This window comes from Eptesicus fuscus, chromosome 12 (genome assembly GCF_027574615.1).
Source record: "Eptesicus fuscus isolate TK198812 chromosome 12, DD_ASM_mEF_20220401, whole genome shotgun sequence".
In the NCBI taxonomy this organism is placed as follows: domain Eukaryota; kingdom Metazoa; phylum Chordata; class Mammalia; order Chiroptera; family Vespertilionidae; genus Eptesicus; species Eptesicus fuscus.
In genome coordinates this window covers 15,262,144-15,278,642 of record NC_072484.1, presented here as the reverse complement: position 1 = coordinate 15,278,642, position 16,499 = coordinate 15,262,144, and the positions used below count along the sequence as shown (strand labels likewise).

The 16,499-nt window shown below is 40.9% G+C and overlaps 1 protein-coding gene across 3 annotated transcripts in view; it reads left to right on the top strand.

Annotated features, from left to right (window-relative positions):
* Positions 1-16,499, top strand: part of CFAP61 (cilia and flagella associated protein 61) — a 242,240-nt gene that overhangs the window by 61,825 nt on the left and 163,916 nt on the right. For all 3 annotated transcript variants that reach the window (XM_054724456.1, XM_008141292.3, XM_054724457.1), the window contains exons 9-12: positions 2,079-2,141; positions 6,153-6,316; positions 8,074-8,113; positions 11,157-11,296. In XM_054724456.1, coding sequence (XP_054580431.1) covers positions 2,079-2,141; positions 6,153-6,316; positions 8,074-8,113; positions 11,157-11,296 — 407 coding nt within the window. The remainder of the gene's footprint in view (positions 1-2,078; positions 2,142-6,152; positions 6,317-8,073; positions 8,114-11,156; positions 11,297-16,499) is intronic.

Genomic DNA, 16,499 nt, shown 5'->3' with positions numbered 1-16,499 from the left:
GAGAGCACGGCTCCAGGCCTAACACATTTTTAAAGCAAGACCACAAGGATCAAACTTTTTCCAAGTACCTTAGCTGAGTCCCAGAACAAAGTTCAAGAATATCTGCAGTAATACGAAATTATCATCGCCCAGTTAGGTTAAATCATAATGTTCAGAATCCAATAAAAAATGACCAGGTCCTCAAAAACTGGGAATACATGTTGCATAAAGTGGAGATGACTCAATTGAAGCCAACCCAGATCTGAAGTAGATGTTAGAAGTAGTGAACAAAACATTAAAACAGTTATTATAATGATATACGTTCTAAAGATTAAGGAGAGACATAAAAGATATAAAAGCACCCCAAATAAAACTTGTAGAAATAAAACTACAATTCATGAGTTGAAAAATACACTGGAAGATTAACCACAGATTAGATATCGCAATAAAAAAGATTAGTGAACTTGAAACAGGAATGAGAGTTTTAAAAAATGATCACTTTTGGATGACTTCAGGTACCTAATATGTATATAATTGGAGTCCATAAAAAAGAGGAGAGAGAAGTTGGAACAAAACAATATTTGAAGAAGTAATAACTAAAAAAATTCTAAATTTTATAAAAACAACAAACCCACAAGCTTAACAAATAGCAAGCACAGGAAACAAAGAAAACATACCATATTGTGATAATCAAATAGTGAAAAGGTACTGATAAAGAGAACTTTTTCTATTTGATAATGGTTATTTTTGAAAAATCTATATAGCTAACATACTTAATGGTAAAATACTGAATGCTTTCCATCGAGGTCAGAAATCAGGCAAGAATGTCTTCTCTCACCACTTCCATTCAAATTTATACTGGAGGCTGAGGTCAGTACAAAAAGACAAGGAAAGAAATAATAGGCATCTAGATTGGAAAGGAAGAATTAAAACTCTCTTTTATTTGAAGAGAATCATCTAGAATCTACAAAACAGCAACTAGAACTAATATGTATTTTGGCAAGTTGCTAAATATACACAAAATTAATATGCAAAGTTTAATTTTACCTCTATAGAATAGCAATGAACAATTAGAAATTGAGGTAAATATTATTTACAAGAGTACAAATATACAAAATACTTAGAGATAAATCTGACAAAAGATGCTTAAGATCTGTATACACTGAAAACTACAAAATATTTCTGAGAGAATGTAAAAAGACTTAGATAATTGAAAAGATATCCTGATATCCCATGTTCATGGTTGGAGACTCAATATTGCCAAGATGTCAATTCTTCGCAAATTGGTTAGTGAAATCCCAGTCAAGATTCCAGGAGGAATTTTTATATAAATTGAAAAATTGATTCCAAAGTTCACATAGAAGTGGAAAGGACCCAGAGTAGCCAAAACAACTTTGGAAAAAGAACAAAGTTGTAGGACTGATGCTTCTGATTTCAAGACTTACTATTAAGTTATTGGAATTAAGACTGTGTAGTAACGGTGTCAAAGTCAACACATAGATTAATGGAGCAGAACAGACGATCCATAGACTCTGAGTATAATCTATAATGACAAAAAGCAGGTCATTGTTTGCCTGGGTTGCAGAATGGCATGGGGTGAGGCTGGGGGGCACTTTTAGGAGTGATGTATATGCTCATTATTTTTAAGGTGATATTTTTATGGGTGCATGCATAGGTCAAAACTTTCAAAAGGTACACTTCAAATATATGCAGTTTATTATATGTCAATTATACCTCAATAAAGCAGTTTTAAAAACCTAGTGCAGCTTTTTAACAGTATAAAGAAGAAACGTATTTTATGCTAGTTATTATTACTAACATCTGTAGAGAATTAGGAATTGCCAGCATTGTGCTAAATATCTGTCTTATCTCTCTATCATCTATCTTACCTATTGGTTCTTATTTTATTCTCATAACAATCTATGAGGTAGGTGCTGCTCTTAGCCCCTTTTTCCAGATGAAACTGAGGCCCCGAAACATTCTCACTGCCACACAGCCAGTAAGCATTGGACCTGAACCCAGGCGGTTTGCTTCAGAGCTCTGGCTCTGAGCCACTGGGCTGCTGATAAATTCTCATGTTTTGCCATTGTCATTTGCAGGGGAAAAATGCTGAAGAAGCCTCAATGGAGGAACTTACAACTAGACCCGGAAGTGCGATGGAGGTAGGGCTCTCGCAGGGCTTTGTGTGCTGTCTGGGTGGCCCCACGTGGTCCACACCTCGCCTCCTGAGTCCGTGACCTTTTCTCCTCCAGGCTCCCTGCCTCTCTCTACAGGTTTCTATCTGCCACCTCCTTTAGGGTCTACTCCACAAAACTTCCCTCGATTAACTTTTCCTTTACTGTGATTAATCTTCTATTCTCTATCTCTTGCACAGCTCAGACTGAGAAGTTACACTTCCTTCATAAATTGTTTGCAACAATTTCAGTAATTAGCGATTTTCTCTTTTTTTCCATTGTCTACAGAGAAAACATTTTGTAGGGGCAAAGCATTTGTAAGAATTTTCTGCAGTTCTCCGTATCAGATGTACAAACATGTGCTCATATACACACTTACATGTATATGTCATTCATCTGTATCCTAGGTTCCTGTAACTGCTCCTTCCTGTGACGGATCAGGCCAAGAGTGGTAGCATCTTCTGCCAGTTGCTGTCCCTGGGAGAGGCCAGATTATTGCTGGGTTTTGTGGGGGTGTTTTTTTAATCCTCATTCTAGGACATGGAGAGAGAGAGAGAGAGAGAGAGAGAGAGAGAGAGAGAGAGAGAGAGAGAGAGAGAGAGAGAGAGAGAAACATCAGTTAGTTGCCAGTCTGGGATCTTGAGTAGGTAACCTACTCATTAAACACTCTGCATTGTTGTCCTTTCCCTTCCTTGCCTCACTTTCCCACCCCCCTGGCTTCATTCCCCAAAATATGCCTACGTCAGAGTTTGCTTCTGGGGAGAACCACTGTAGGGCACTCACCCTCCATACCTTGGGGAGGAGAGAGTCAGGCATGCCACACCAGGGAGCAATTTTCTCTTCGATATTTCTAAAAGGGTAGCCATTCCTTTAGGAACCCAAACAAGGATGTGGTGGGGCCCAGGATGGTCCCCACTGCCTCAGAAGTACTGGAACCCTGGAGGGCAACTGGGCCAACAAGGTGGATTGATCTCCCGTTTATTGCCTCTCCCTTTTGGGGAAACACACACACACACACACACACACACACACACACACACACACACACACAAACACACACACAACCGCTGAAATAACAGTAAAGGAATAAGAAGGGTTCACATTTACAAGGACAATGAGGCTGGGAGAGATGTTGGAAGATGAGCACTTGAAAATGTTTGGCGTGAAGGAAATCCGTGGTGGCGTTCACACCGGCTTAGTCTGCTGAGGAAGGTGGGGCCAGGACTGGCCTGAAACATGGGTCTGTTATAGTGTCGGGGACACTAGGTTCCTTGCAGACAGCATGTCACTTGTCATCCAGCCCCCAAGTGAAACGACCAGATGACCTCTCTCTGGAGAGTCTGAACCAAAGCGGCTCCAAATTCAGGTTCAGCCTGTACATATGAGGCTGTGGAATGGGGAAACACAGAGGTTAGAAGAATAAGTGGGATTTTTCCATTCCCAATGGAGGAACCCCTGCATTCTCCTCCTGCTGTTTTCCCCAAATGTCAGGTCTTTGTATTAGTATTTTTATTGCTACAGCAACAAATTACCACAAACTTAGTGTCTTAACACACAACATAAATGTATTATCTTGCAGTTCTGGATGTAAGACACCCCAAACAGGTCTTTCTGTGCTATGATCCAGGTGCAAACAGGGCCCTATTCCTCCTGGAGGCTGGAGGGAAGAAGTCAGTCTCTTACCAACTTCTAAAACCTACTTGCATTCCTTGGCATGTAGCCCCTTCCATCTTCAAAGCTGGTAGCATGGCATCTACTCGGACCCTCCTGACTTTCTCTTACAAGGACTCTTATGATTTGGGCCCATCCAGATCATCCAAGATAATCTCCTTGTATCAAAGTCCTTAACTTAATGACATGGACAAAAGTCTCTTTTACCCTGTAAAGCAAGCAGGTCAAACTTGCGGCCGGCGGGCCACATGCCTCCTCAGGTTCTGGGAATTAGGCCATGCACATCTTTGGGGACCACTGTTCTGCCTACCAAGTCCTTCATGCAGGCGATTGGAGAATTTAATTCCCCTCAAAACCTGACAGGCCCAAAGAAAAAGCCTCCAGATAATGTCCCTGGAGATGGTCGCCCAATAAAATGCCAGGTTTGTGCTTGATTACACCACAAAGTACCCAGTCAGTTGTTGAATTTTGCTACCTACCAAGAACCGTTGCATTTAGGAAGCTGGAAAAGTGCTGCAGTGATAATAGGCATAAACCATGACAAAGAGGACAAGGAAAACACCTGGAACTGGAGCAGGAGCTATAAACAAGAAAGCAGGTGGTTCAGCAGGCAGGTGAGCAAGGCGAGGTCAGAGGAGGAGGAGAGAAGAAATGAAGCCCTAGATTATCCCAAACGCTTGGTTGTTTGGAAAATATTGACAAACAGGTGGCAAATCTGACAAAGCATGTGAAAAAAAATTAGGAAACCAAGAGGATCAAATAAAAGTACACAGACGAGAGCACAGTCTTATTACATTCCTCACTCAGTAACAGTGATACCTACATATTTATTATAATGTAAATACTAACTGTTTTAACCATGAATTATGCTATAATTATGGGGGAGGGTTAGGATAAAGGGAAGCAGGTACTGTAAGGGGGTTACATCTACCCATCACACTAATACCAAAAAGGGAACTTCAAAAACTGATGAATTAAGAAATAACAGTGTAAGCACATAATCAGAAATATAGAGGTAAATACCAAAAGAAATAAGAAATTTGGAAATGCTAGCCAAGGGGAGAGGCACTCGGGGGGACGGGGGACTCCTCATTATAAGTTTTTGGTATAAGTGTTACTTTAATTTTTACCATATGCATGTATTACTTGGACTTAAAAGAACTCCGAGAAGGATCTCAGAAGGAATCATTTCCCTCTAACTGAGCTGTCACACCATCTTAGAACCCCTAAAATGAGACCAGAAGGACTCAGAGCTAAGCTTCCAGGTGCCTATGGGCAGTCGGACCTCCCAGACTCCACTTTACCACCAAACCGCTGGAATAGTCCCAAGATCCACAAATTCTTGTAGCACAAAATCACAATGAAAACACTTTTTTTTTTTTTTTTGAGGACAGAGGTGTTTTGCTTATGGAATTAACATGTATAGAGTATGACCATGCTCTAACCTCTACCCAGGGATGCATTTATTTTATTTTTATTTTATTTATTTATTTTTCTATTTTTTTATTAAGGTATTATATGTGTACATATCTTACCATTGCCCCCCCCCACCCCACTCCCATATATGCCCTCACCCCCCCAGAGTTTTGCGTCCATTGGTTATGTTTATATGCATGCATACAAGTCCTTTGATTGATCTCTTATCTTCCCCACCTCTCCCTAACCTTCCTGCTGTAATTTGACAGACTGTTTGATGCTTTACTGCCTCTGTATCTATCTTTTTGTTCAAGTTTTTAATGTTCTTTATTATCCATAAATGAGTGAGATCATGTGGTATTTTTCTTTCATTGACTGGCTTATTTCACTTAACATAATGTTCTCCAAGTCCATCCAGGTTGCTGCAAATGATGAGAATTCCTTCTTTTTATGGCAGCATAGTATTCCATTGTGTGGATGTACCACAGTTTTCTGATCCAGTCATCTGCTGATGGGCACCTAGGCTGTTTCCAGATCTTAGCTATTATAAATTGTGCTGCTATGAACATAGGGGTGCATATATCCTTTCTTATTGGTGTTCCCAGTTTCTTAGGATATATTCCTAGGAGTGGGATTACTGGGTCAAATGGGAGTTCCATTTTCAGTTTTTTGAGGAAACTCCATACTGTTCTCCACAGTGGCTGCACCAGTCTGCATTCCCACCAGCCTGAGGGTTCCAGGGATGCATTTAAATGTGCCTCGTGTATCAAAGGCCAGCTGAAACCTTTTTTTTTTTTTTTTCTGACCTTCGTGTGAGAACTTGTTTCTGTCCTTTTATACATTTTTAATATCTTTTAAGTATCTTACTAAGAGCATCTCCTTAACACGAGGCCTGGCTCTGATGTGTTTCAGATGAGATGGTCATACCTTGAAGATGTTAAGAGTTACCGTTTCAGTCATGTGAGCGCGGCATCCTTACAGCCTGGGGAAACCACCTTTTTCCGCCCCGTCTACAAGGGAGCCTCTTCTGCCTTTTGTATCCAGCTGTTTTGCATTGATGAGAAGTATGAAGCGAGGCAAGTACTGAGCCGCAGGTTGTCTGTTATGGCAAGGCATTCTTAGGGTGTTGGTGGCCTGACATTTGAATCTTACAGAGCCAATGGTTTCCAAACCTGGCCACACCTAATCCTAATCTCCTAGTAAACTCTTTTATAAGCACTGATTCCTTGGCCCCATTCCCAGAGATTCCAGTCCATAAAGTAAGGCCCTCAGCACTGGGCTGCCTGGGGTCTGACTCGCCTATGTAACAGTTGGGGATCTGGAAAATGATCATTTATGTAACCTTGTGCTGCTCCCCATCCTCTGAAGTTTTTATTTGGGGGAAACTTGGAATTTGGGTTTCTGCTTGACTGGAGTCTTTTTTGGTTGCAAGCAACAGAAACTCCAACTCCAACTAGCTTTGAAAATATGGACTAATGGCCTCACATGATGAAGGATAAGTGCAGTGGCAGGACTGAGTCTCACTGGGCCTTGATTCAGGACTTAATCACCCAATCAAGGGCCAACTTTCTCTCCCGCACCTCCCAGCTCTGGTTCCCTGCTGCTGGCCCCATTCTCAGAGCAGTGTCTCCATGGGGGCTAAAAAAGTGGACGGTGGGCTCGGACTCTGCACCAAAAGCTCGTGAGCACGAGTCTGGTTGGGGCCTAGCTCTCCATCTAAAGCCCCTTTGGCCCGATCGGGCTGTGTGCTCATTCCTGAGCTGATGGGCTGGGCTGGGCTGGGCGTCTGAGCCCCTTGCCTCAAGCTCTCTCCGGAACCTGGGGCTGGAGCCTCACCCAGTGGTAGCTTGAGAGGGGGGTTAGTGAGACGCAGAACAACAATCTAGGGCAGCTGTGGGAAGGAGGAGTCATGGTGCCATGCTGGCGACTCAGTCACCCACTCCCTGCCCCTCCAGAGCACCCCCATGTTCTGTGCCTGCTGCCCCCTGTAGTCTGGATGTGGGCCCCTGCCCTCGATGCCTAGATTCCACATTTGGAGGGTACCCACCAACTCCACCGTTTGGTCCACAGAACCATCTCGCAGAGAAATAGACTGGTCCACTTTGATAGACAGGAAGGTTCTGGAATACCTTTTAGGTGACCAAGAGCACTGCTGGGCATTTCCCTTTGAAAGATTGTATTTAAACACATTCCCAGTCTCCTAGCCTCGCTTAGAACTTTCCTTTACTTATACTTTTTTCCTCTTAAGTTTTCAATTTCTTTGGCGATCTGGAAGGTTGAAAAGGGAAATCCTTTTATTTTAATTACATTGTAGCCATCTAAAAAGCCCATAAACCCTCCTAGATTTGTTGCGTATATTTATTTCCCACTGTGCTTTCATATATGATTGTGCTTGGAATGTGATTTTTGCATTTTCAAACAGAAATCTGATGACCCATTATGGCTTGCCTTTGGATATATGTCACCCACCACTGGTCAGAAAATCTTTTGCATGTAAAAGAGAAAAAGGTCAGAGTAGCTTATAATATGCCCACATCTCCCCCCAGCTCTTCTGAAAAGGCAGGAAGGGATCACGTCCAAGAATGACTAGCTTGCTTTTTGAATGAACAGAGATTATTAATTGCTATAATATACCTTCAGTTCTAGAAAAGTACTTTATTACTGACGTATGAAGCTTACGGCTTCTGCATCTGCTTCATGTTCAGCTAGACACAAATTCTGACTGGTGGTTGGCTAATCGCTGCCTGAGGGGGAGAGAGCCTCGTCTCTTTAAATATACACAGAGGCTGCGTTTGCTTGCAGGCCAGTGACCATGCTGCTGTTTTGTTTACAGGTCATTGGACTTTATGAAATTTGTTTTCAGCCTTTTTCCTGTAAGTACATGCTGAATTTTGAGCAACGTAATTGGCTTTGTAAGCTAGAAAAGTGAAATGCCATATTCTTGTCCAAACATTTAAAATGCTCTGAATGTAGAGATTTCAGCTGCTTCTGTGTTCTGATAATAAGGTTAACTTATATAACATGAACTCTTAAAAAATAGAAAATATTGTCATTTTTTGATAATTTTCCTGTCATGCTGTTTTAACAATTTTTCTTTCAGTGCACAATTTCTTTTAGAGATAGCATGATCAGTGTTTTGCTTGTTTTTTTTAAATAATCAAATCATTAATAGAATGCTGGTAAGTACATGCAAATGTCAGAAATTATGCCGAAGTGATTAGACTATGGTATTACTTTATAGCTTACATTAGCTCAAGGAATTCTGACACCATTACATTGCTTTTCTGCGGCTAGGAAAGTGGGTACTTGTGGTTGATTTCCAGCTTGGTCCTGCCTGACTTGGTGCCTGGCTTGTAGGAGGGGCTCCCCTAGGCACACATTCAAGTGCAAACAAGATGCTACACCTCAGGGTGTCCTGCCTCTTTCTCCGTTTTTTGTTTCATTGTTGTCAAGGGATGGAGGTTCTAACCAACGATTTACCACTTTATTGGAGAAAGAAAGTGGGGAAGGGAGATAACTGAGGGACACATGGGTTTTTATAAAGACTTTTTCTTGTAAGTTAAGGAAAGTTAACAACTGTACTTCTGCAGTTGGCCAATTACAAGCAAAGTATCTACTGCTTCATTTTTTCCTTGATATTCTGTATAGTGAAGCAAAAAACAAATACAGTTGGATTATGTTGCCTGAAAGCTTTGTGATCATAGATTGTATATCCTCATTTGGTTAATACAATGAAGCCTTGCAATAATGTTCTCCATCATATATATTTTTTTAAATTTTAAGGCATTTCAACGCTTATAAAGCAATGTAGATTATCCTAAAATATGATTTACAAAGTTGGTTTACTTCAGAGATGCCCCAAAGTAATTTTTTTCTTTGTTTTTATTGAGTTTTAAAGAGAGAGAAAGGGAGAGGGAGGGAGAGATAGAAACATTAGTGGTGAAGAGAATCATCAATTGATCAGCTGCCTCCTGCACAACTCCTACTGGGGATCCAGCCCACAACGTAGGCATGTGCCCTGACTGGGAATCGAACTGGTGACCTCTTGGTTCACGAGTCAGTGCTCAACCACTGAGCCACACCAGCCAGGTGCCCCTAAGTAATGTCACTAAATTTAATTCATTCCTGTTTTGTAGTCCATGTAAAGGCAGATGTTTTAGTATTACAAAAGCAATGATGGATTTAAAAAGGTAAAAGAAATATTTACTTTTTGTTTTTTTTTAATCCTCACCCAAAGATATGTTTGTATTTATTTTGAGAGAGAGAGAGACTTTGATGTGAGAGAAACATCAGTTGATTGCCTCCCTTATGCACCCTGACCGGGGATCAAACCCGAAACCTAGGTATGTGTCCTGACTGGGAATCGAACCCTCAACCTTTTGGTGCCTGGGATGACGCTCCAACCAGCCGAGCCACCTGGCCAGGGCAAGGCTTGTTTACTTTTTCATTCTATCTTATTTCAGGACTTGGGGAGACAGAAATAAGATACCTTCATTACTTCATTCTGAGTCCTTCAGATCCAAGCGACAGCAACTCATTAGCGTCTCCTCCTCGCTGAGGAAGCCCACCAAGACTTGGCACCCAATGCTTATTTGCAGTTCTTTGCATTCAACAACTTGACTCTCATGCCCCCAGGAGGAGCTGTGTTATTTTGCTAGAAAAAAGGGAGATTAGGTCAAACAATGGTTCACTCCTTTGGGTTGCACAAATGTCCCCAGGGTTTTGGATTAGCATCAGTAATACCTTCACAGAGTTCAGGAGGGGGCAAGATCCCAAAGGGACAAATTAGCTCTGGGAAGAGCAGGCTATTCCTACCGGCACCTGGCCGAGGGTTAAATGGATATGCAGGGCACTGGTGGTCGGGAACAGCAAATTCGAGCTGGGTAAGTAGTCATTCTAAATGTTCCAGCAGACACATTAAAAAATATAAAAAGATACAGGTGAACTCAGCTTTAACAGTACATTTTATTTAACTCCGTATGTCCAAAATTTAATCATTTCAACATGTAATCAGTATGAAAAATTGTGAGTGAGATACTTTACACTTTTTCTCAGTTTTTGAAATTCAATGTATATTTTACACACTTATAGCCTATCAATACAAGCAGTAATTTTTCATCAGAAATACTTGATCTGCATTTGGATTTTATAAAATTTACAATTGAATAAGTAGATTCGGATTACCAAGTTGTTGTAAACATACAGAAAATGTTTCCAATAACTGAATTCAGTATCAGTTTTTAAATTAAAATTAAATTCAATTAAAAATCCAGTTCCCGAGTCTCAGTAGCCACATTCAAAATGCTCAGTGGTCAGATGTGGCTACTGGCTACCATGTTGGACAGTGCGGATCTAGAAGGTGAGTGGCAGCTGTCAGGATATGTGGACCCTTCTGTGTTGGCTAAGCAAGCCCACCTCCCAGGTTAAACATGTCCTTAGATCTGTTCACCCAAATGGAATCATGTCATAACATACACAGACATCTCTTCATGTATAATCACAGGGTTTTAGAAGAGAAAAGTCCTCTCACAGAGGAGGGGACCAGGCTGGTACAATACCACTTAGTAAGCCCCGGGCCTTTGCTGTGACACCACACTCCCTGGTTCACTCCTGGCAGCAAATGAATCTGAAAGGGCAACTGTCCTAAAAATCTACGTCCGCAAAGGAGCCGTGCCAAACGGGTTCCATTGTTCATAATATTCATTTATCCAGGTTTCAGTCAGGTGCTGGCGGTTGCTTATTCCGCTGAGTTTTATATGATTACTTTCCAAATTATAGGAAAGCTTAATTTGCATACCCTCTCCTTTACACATTTTACTCCAATTTTCTTTATTGTTTTCCAGCAGGAATTTTGTTCAGTGTGGTGATAAACGATTTCTGATTGTCTTTCCTTGTGTACTGCTCCCATCCTGTTAGGACAAGAACTTCTGCCTCATTTCTCTGCCGCATCTCACCCCTGAGTTTGTCCTCATCCAGAACTTTGTGAAGGTGGTCCCCTTCAACAACTGCACCCTGGAGCAGGACCTCTACGTCTTCCACCGGGCGGGATTGCTCAAGTAAGGGCATGCACCTTTGGCCAAAAGAATATCCATTAAGTTAAAAAAAGAGAATGGAATAAGGAGCTCCCTACCATTTCAATTTAATGATTTATTTTTAAAATTGTCTTATTGGCGGTGAGGGCTTGATCAAGTGATTTTAACTAATACATTTTGGGACAGAGTCATATCAAGAAGTTACATGTCCAGTCAGATATTAAAAAATAGGTAACTCTACAATAGTCAAAATGATGCCATGTTGGTAGATTCTATGGATTGAACAATGTAACACAAGAAAGTTCCACCATAGGCCCCAATATAGTAACAATTTAGAGTGTGTGTGTGTGTGTGTGTGTGTGTGTGTGTGTATGTGTTAGTAAAGGTATGTCTAGACATAGGTATGTGACAAAATGTTTGTCAAAACAGTGGGAAAAGGAATGTTTATTCTATAAAGGTGGTACAAAATAAAGAATAAAATGTTCTTCATAGTCTACAGGAAAATAGATTCCCAGGTGACTGAAGAATTAAATGTAAATATTAAAATCATACAAAATTAGATAATAAATCTAGTGCTAGGTTCTGTGCCAAATTCTGAGAATACAACAGTGAACAGCATACAGACATGTTCCTGATCCTTTCAAAGCTTATAAACACTCGCATAAAGGTAAACACGCAGCTGTGATGGGTGTACCAGCAATGGGTACATAGTTCTACGTATGTATCTTTGGAAGCTTCGGCCCAGTCAGAGGAAGCTTTCCTGAGGAAGTAGGTTGAGTGCTAGATAAGGAGTGTGAGTGAAGATTGATCTTTATCATGTTACACGATGGGAAAGTTCTTTTTAGAGCATGGAAGGAAAACAAGATTTTTTTTTTTTTTTTTTTTTAGTATATAATGTTTTTTGAACCACCCTAATTTAATTAAAATGCAGCTGACTAATAGAAGGATATTTTAAACAAATATGCCATACACAGTGTTGATATATTTGATATATAAAGAGCTTTAATAAATCAATAAGAAGACAATTTAATACCTGAATAGAAAAACTAACAACAACAAAGACCAGACTATTTGCATATGAAGAAAAACAAAAAATAAAATCAATAGATGTTTTAAAATCTTTGAACTTACCTCTAGTTAGGGAGAAGAAACCAATGCAAAAATGAGACAGCATTTTGGTCAATTGGTAAGAAATAAAAATTAGAAACATTTAATTCTTAATGAGACAAATATAGCACTAATCAGAATGTAAATTAACATGAAATTTCAAAGGGCAATTTGGCCAGAATACTAAAGTAGTTCATATCCTTTTACTCTTTATTTCCACTCCCAGAAATATGTCCTAAGAAACTTGTTGCTGAGATGCAAACAAAAATTTATGTATGAAGATGAAAGAATATTGGAAATACTCTTATCCAATAGTAAGAGAGTGCTTAAATACATTATGGTACCTATATGAAGGAATCTAAAACTATGTTTGTGATTCATTTAAAGAATATTTAATGATGAAAATGCTCATAATGTAATATTAGCCAATAAAACATACCAATATATTAAACAGCACTTAAATATGACCTAAATTTTCAAAGAAAAAGAAAACATATAAATTAAATGGACGAAAAGAAGATGTGCAGATGTAATGGATACTGTGGTGCTCACCCAGGCCCATCTCGTGTGGAGGGTGCCATAAGCTCACCCTAATAAATCCCCAGTATGCAGATCTCTATTGAGGCTGCCACCCAGGGAACCTGCCCTGTAACACGAGAGATGGTCAGTGGTTACCTCTGGGTGCTATTATGAGCCTCATACATGATTTTTCATGTTCTTCTTTATGTTGCCTAAATTTTGGAATTTTTCTACACCAGACTTGAATATTGGCTAGGATTCTTCTGCTGACAAGTGGTAGAAACCCATCAAATTGGCTTCTCTAACTAGAGAATTTATTGGTGCCCAGAGCACAGTAAGAATTCAAGGGCAATGCTGGTTAATCAGAAAACTGACCCTGTTTGATTATTTGTCTCTTCCATCTTGACCCTTTCTCAGATTGGTGCTTCCTCAGCGGTTGCAGGATGGGGGAGGTGGCTTTAGACTTTTAATCACACCAAGTCCAACAGGAAAAGAGTGGTGGTATGCCTCTTTCTAGGAGCCCTAATACAAAAGCCTATTTGCATCTCATTGGTTCAGATTGGGTCCTGTGCTGACCTTGAACTCATCACTGGACCAGAGGCTGCTGGTTGGCATCAGCTAGGTCTGTTCCCAAAGCTCGGAGGTTGGGTGGGGAGGAGTGTACTGCCCAACACAAATCTGGGGACATTCCTGGAGAAATGGGTAATTGAGCTACTCCCCACAGCTCTGTGTTATTAACAAGTACTCCACTTGCTTTTTATGCACATTAAGGATTAAAAAGCACTGGAGGTGAAAATATCATTTTTATGAATATGGGTATATCCTTTAGTAGATTGTGAGCCCTAGCCAGTTTTCTCAGTGGTTAGAGCATCAGCCCGCAGACTGAAGGGTTGCAGGTTCGATTCCAGTCAAGGGCATGTACCTCGGTTGCAGGCTCCATCCAGGGCGCGCATGGGAGGCAACCAATCAGTGTGTCTCACTCACATCAATGTTTCTCTCTGTCTCTCCCTGTCCCTTCCACTTTCTCTAAAAATTAATGGAAAAAATAACCTCCCATGAGGATTAATAAAAAACAAAAAAATACACAAAAAAGAATCGTGATTCTATCTCTGCTCCAGATACAGATTTTCTGTAACCATGTGAGCCACACCCACTTTAAGCCTTTTGTTACCTGTTGAGGTACTAAGGCCCTTCTGTATTGCATAAATAGAACCTTGGGCTAGATTTTATAAGAATGCATATATGAACTATGACAGTTTTCAGATTTTTATCTACTTCTACCAAGTAATGCTTTAATTTTTCTAATCTCTAGTTTTTGTCTTTTCATACACACCCTCCCTTTAACCAGTGGTTTTCTAAAGCCATTTTTATAAATTTCAAAACTTAGGTTACTAGTGGGAATGCTTTCAGTTGGAAATAAAAGAAAACCCAATTCACAATGGCTTCAACCACAGGGCATGTATTGACTCAGATAACTGGGAGATAAGCAGGGCTTTAGGGTTTGATCTTTGGGGTCTTGGTCTCTTTCCTTTTTCCACTCGGCTTCCCCTGGTGTCTATAGAGCCTGGTTTTGGCTTCCATCATCTTGACAAGAGATTGCTGCCTCGGGGCTGCGGTCCGTGCACCACTGCAGAGAGGGAGAGCTGCCTGAAGGCGCAGGCTTCCTTTCCCAGAGGCCCCGGCACACCCCTTCGTTCATCCCATACAGACTATTGACTGTTCAGTGTGTGCCAGCCCCGTTCCAGGTGCTGGGGGAGCAGACAGAAATCCTCACTCTCATGGGCCTGCATTCTAGTTAGAGGAGAAAGCCATAAGTAAAGGGGAGAGATAAAATATATAGTGTGTAAGCGATGTGGGGGAATGGAAAGAGTACAGCAGATGAGGGGAGAAGAGATGCTGGGATGTGGGGGTACGAAGGAAAGGCCCCTCGGGGAAAGAGCTGAGGGAGGAAGCCACGTGGGCACAGCCAGGGCACAGGACATCCGCATCTGCTTTTTGATACCATGGTTTTCAAATACATTGTTTTCTTCTTCCATTTTTTGCTTCACTTCTCTTGACATTTGGGATGAATTGTCCTTGGTCTTAAGTTTGCTTACTTTAAATTTCATGACCTCATGTTCTGGTCTCCCACCCATTCTTGTTTTCCTTCCCTCGGGAAATTATATTTGTGTTTGTCACCTGGTCTCTGGCCAGTCTGGTGAGGCTGGGGCTTGTCATTCATTCAACTGTTAGCTGCCTCTACCTCTGTCAACAAAGGGCTCCCTCTCATTTCACTTACCACTGCTGGTCTTTGAGGAAAGAACAAATTCTAATACTTGTGTTAACTGTAATTTTAAATTTGTACAAGCTGAAGATTTTTGTTTGTTTGTTTGTTTTTTGTTTGTTTAAATCCTCACCTGAGGCCCTGGTCAGTTTGGCTCAGTGGATAGAGCATCGGCCTGCGGACTGAAAGGTCCCAGGTTTGATTCCGATCAAGGGCATGTACCTTGGTTACAGGCACATCCCCAGTAGGAGGCGTGCAGGAGGCAGCTGATCGATGTTTCTAACTGTCTATCCCTCTCCCTTCCTCTCTGTGGAAGGTCAATAAAATATATATATATATATTTTTTAAATCCTCACCTGAGGATAGTTTTCCCATTACTTTTCAGAGTGTGGAGGGAAGGAGGGAGGGAGGGACGGAGGGAGAGAGAAAGAGAAAAAGAGAGAGGGGGGGAGAGAGAGAGAAATATCGATGTGAGAGAGACATATTAACTGGTTGCCTCCTGCACATGCCCTGACCTAGGGCAGGGAGCAAACCCCAACCCTTGACCAGAAATCTAATCTGCTACCCCTTGGTGTGCAGGCTGATGCTCTAACCATTGAGCACACAGACCAGGGCCTAACTGTTTTAACATTTTTTCTTTATATCATGATTTTTAGGATGTTTTAAAACTTAATATGAGGTTAGAATGTGGTATAAATTATTCTTCTTCCTTTTTTCCCTGCTTGCCCATCTGAACCTTCATGCTGGCTTTTCTTTGTTTATTCATGAATGGAGAGCACTCTGTCCATCTGCCTGCCCTTCCAAACCAGGCTTTTCTGGAATTTGCCGTTTTTAATTTTAGGGAATATGTTTCAAACTTTTTTTTTTTTTATCTAACTAAAATTTATTGTGCTAGAAATTATTTTCTATGAATAAATATTTCCTGCTACGTTAGATCATACCACCAAGTTCAATTTTGCTTGGTAAATAAAAATGCCCTTCGGCAGCTGGCTTCTAAATGGGTTCTCCCCTCAGTGTGTGTGTTCTGTTTGCTTTTCCGAGGGTGAGTCACGAACGCCCCGTGTCCCTTTTCCCAGCAGGCCACCGTCACACCATTTCAGGCTGTGTCATTACTGAGAGCGTTTTCGTGGTATCAGTCCTTTGGTGCTTTTAATCAGCCTCCTTGCATAGAGCCTGGTAGAAAACTTCATGTTATCGTTACTGTTTTGTTTTGTTGTTTGGTTTAAACTGAAATACTGTGACTGTTGAATTGTTTTGTGATCTATTACACAGATCACTCCTTTGGAAATTGGAAAGACTCAAATCACTGTTTCTTCTTTCCATAATGTTGTTTGGATT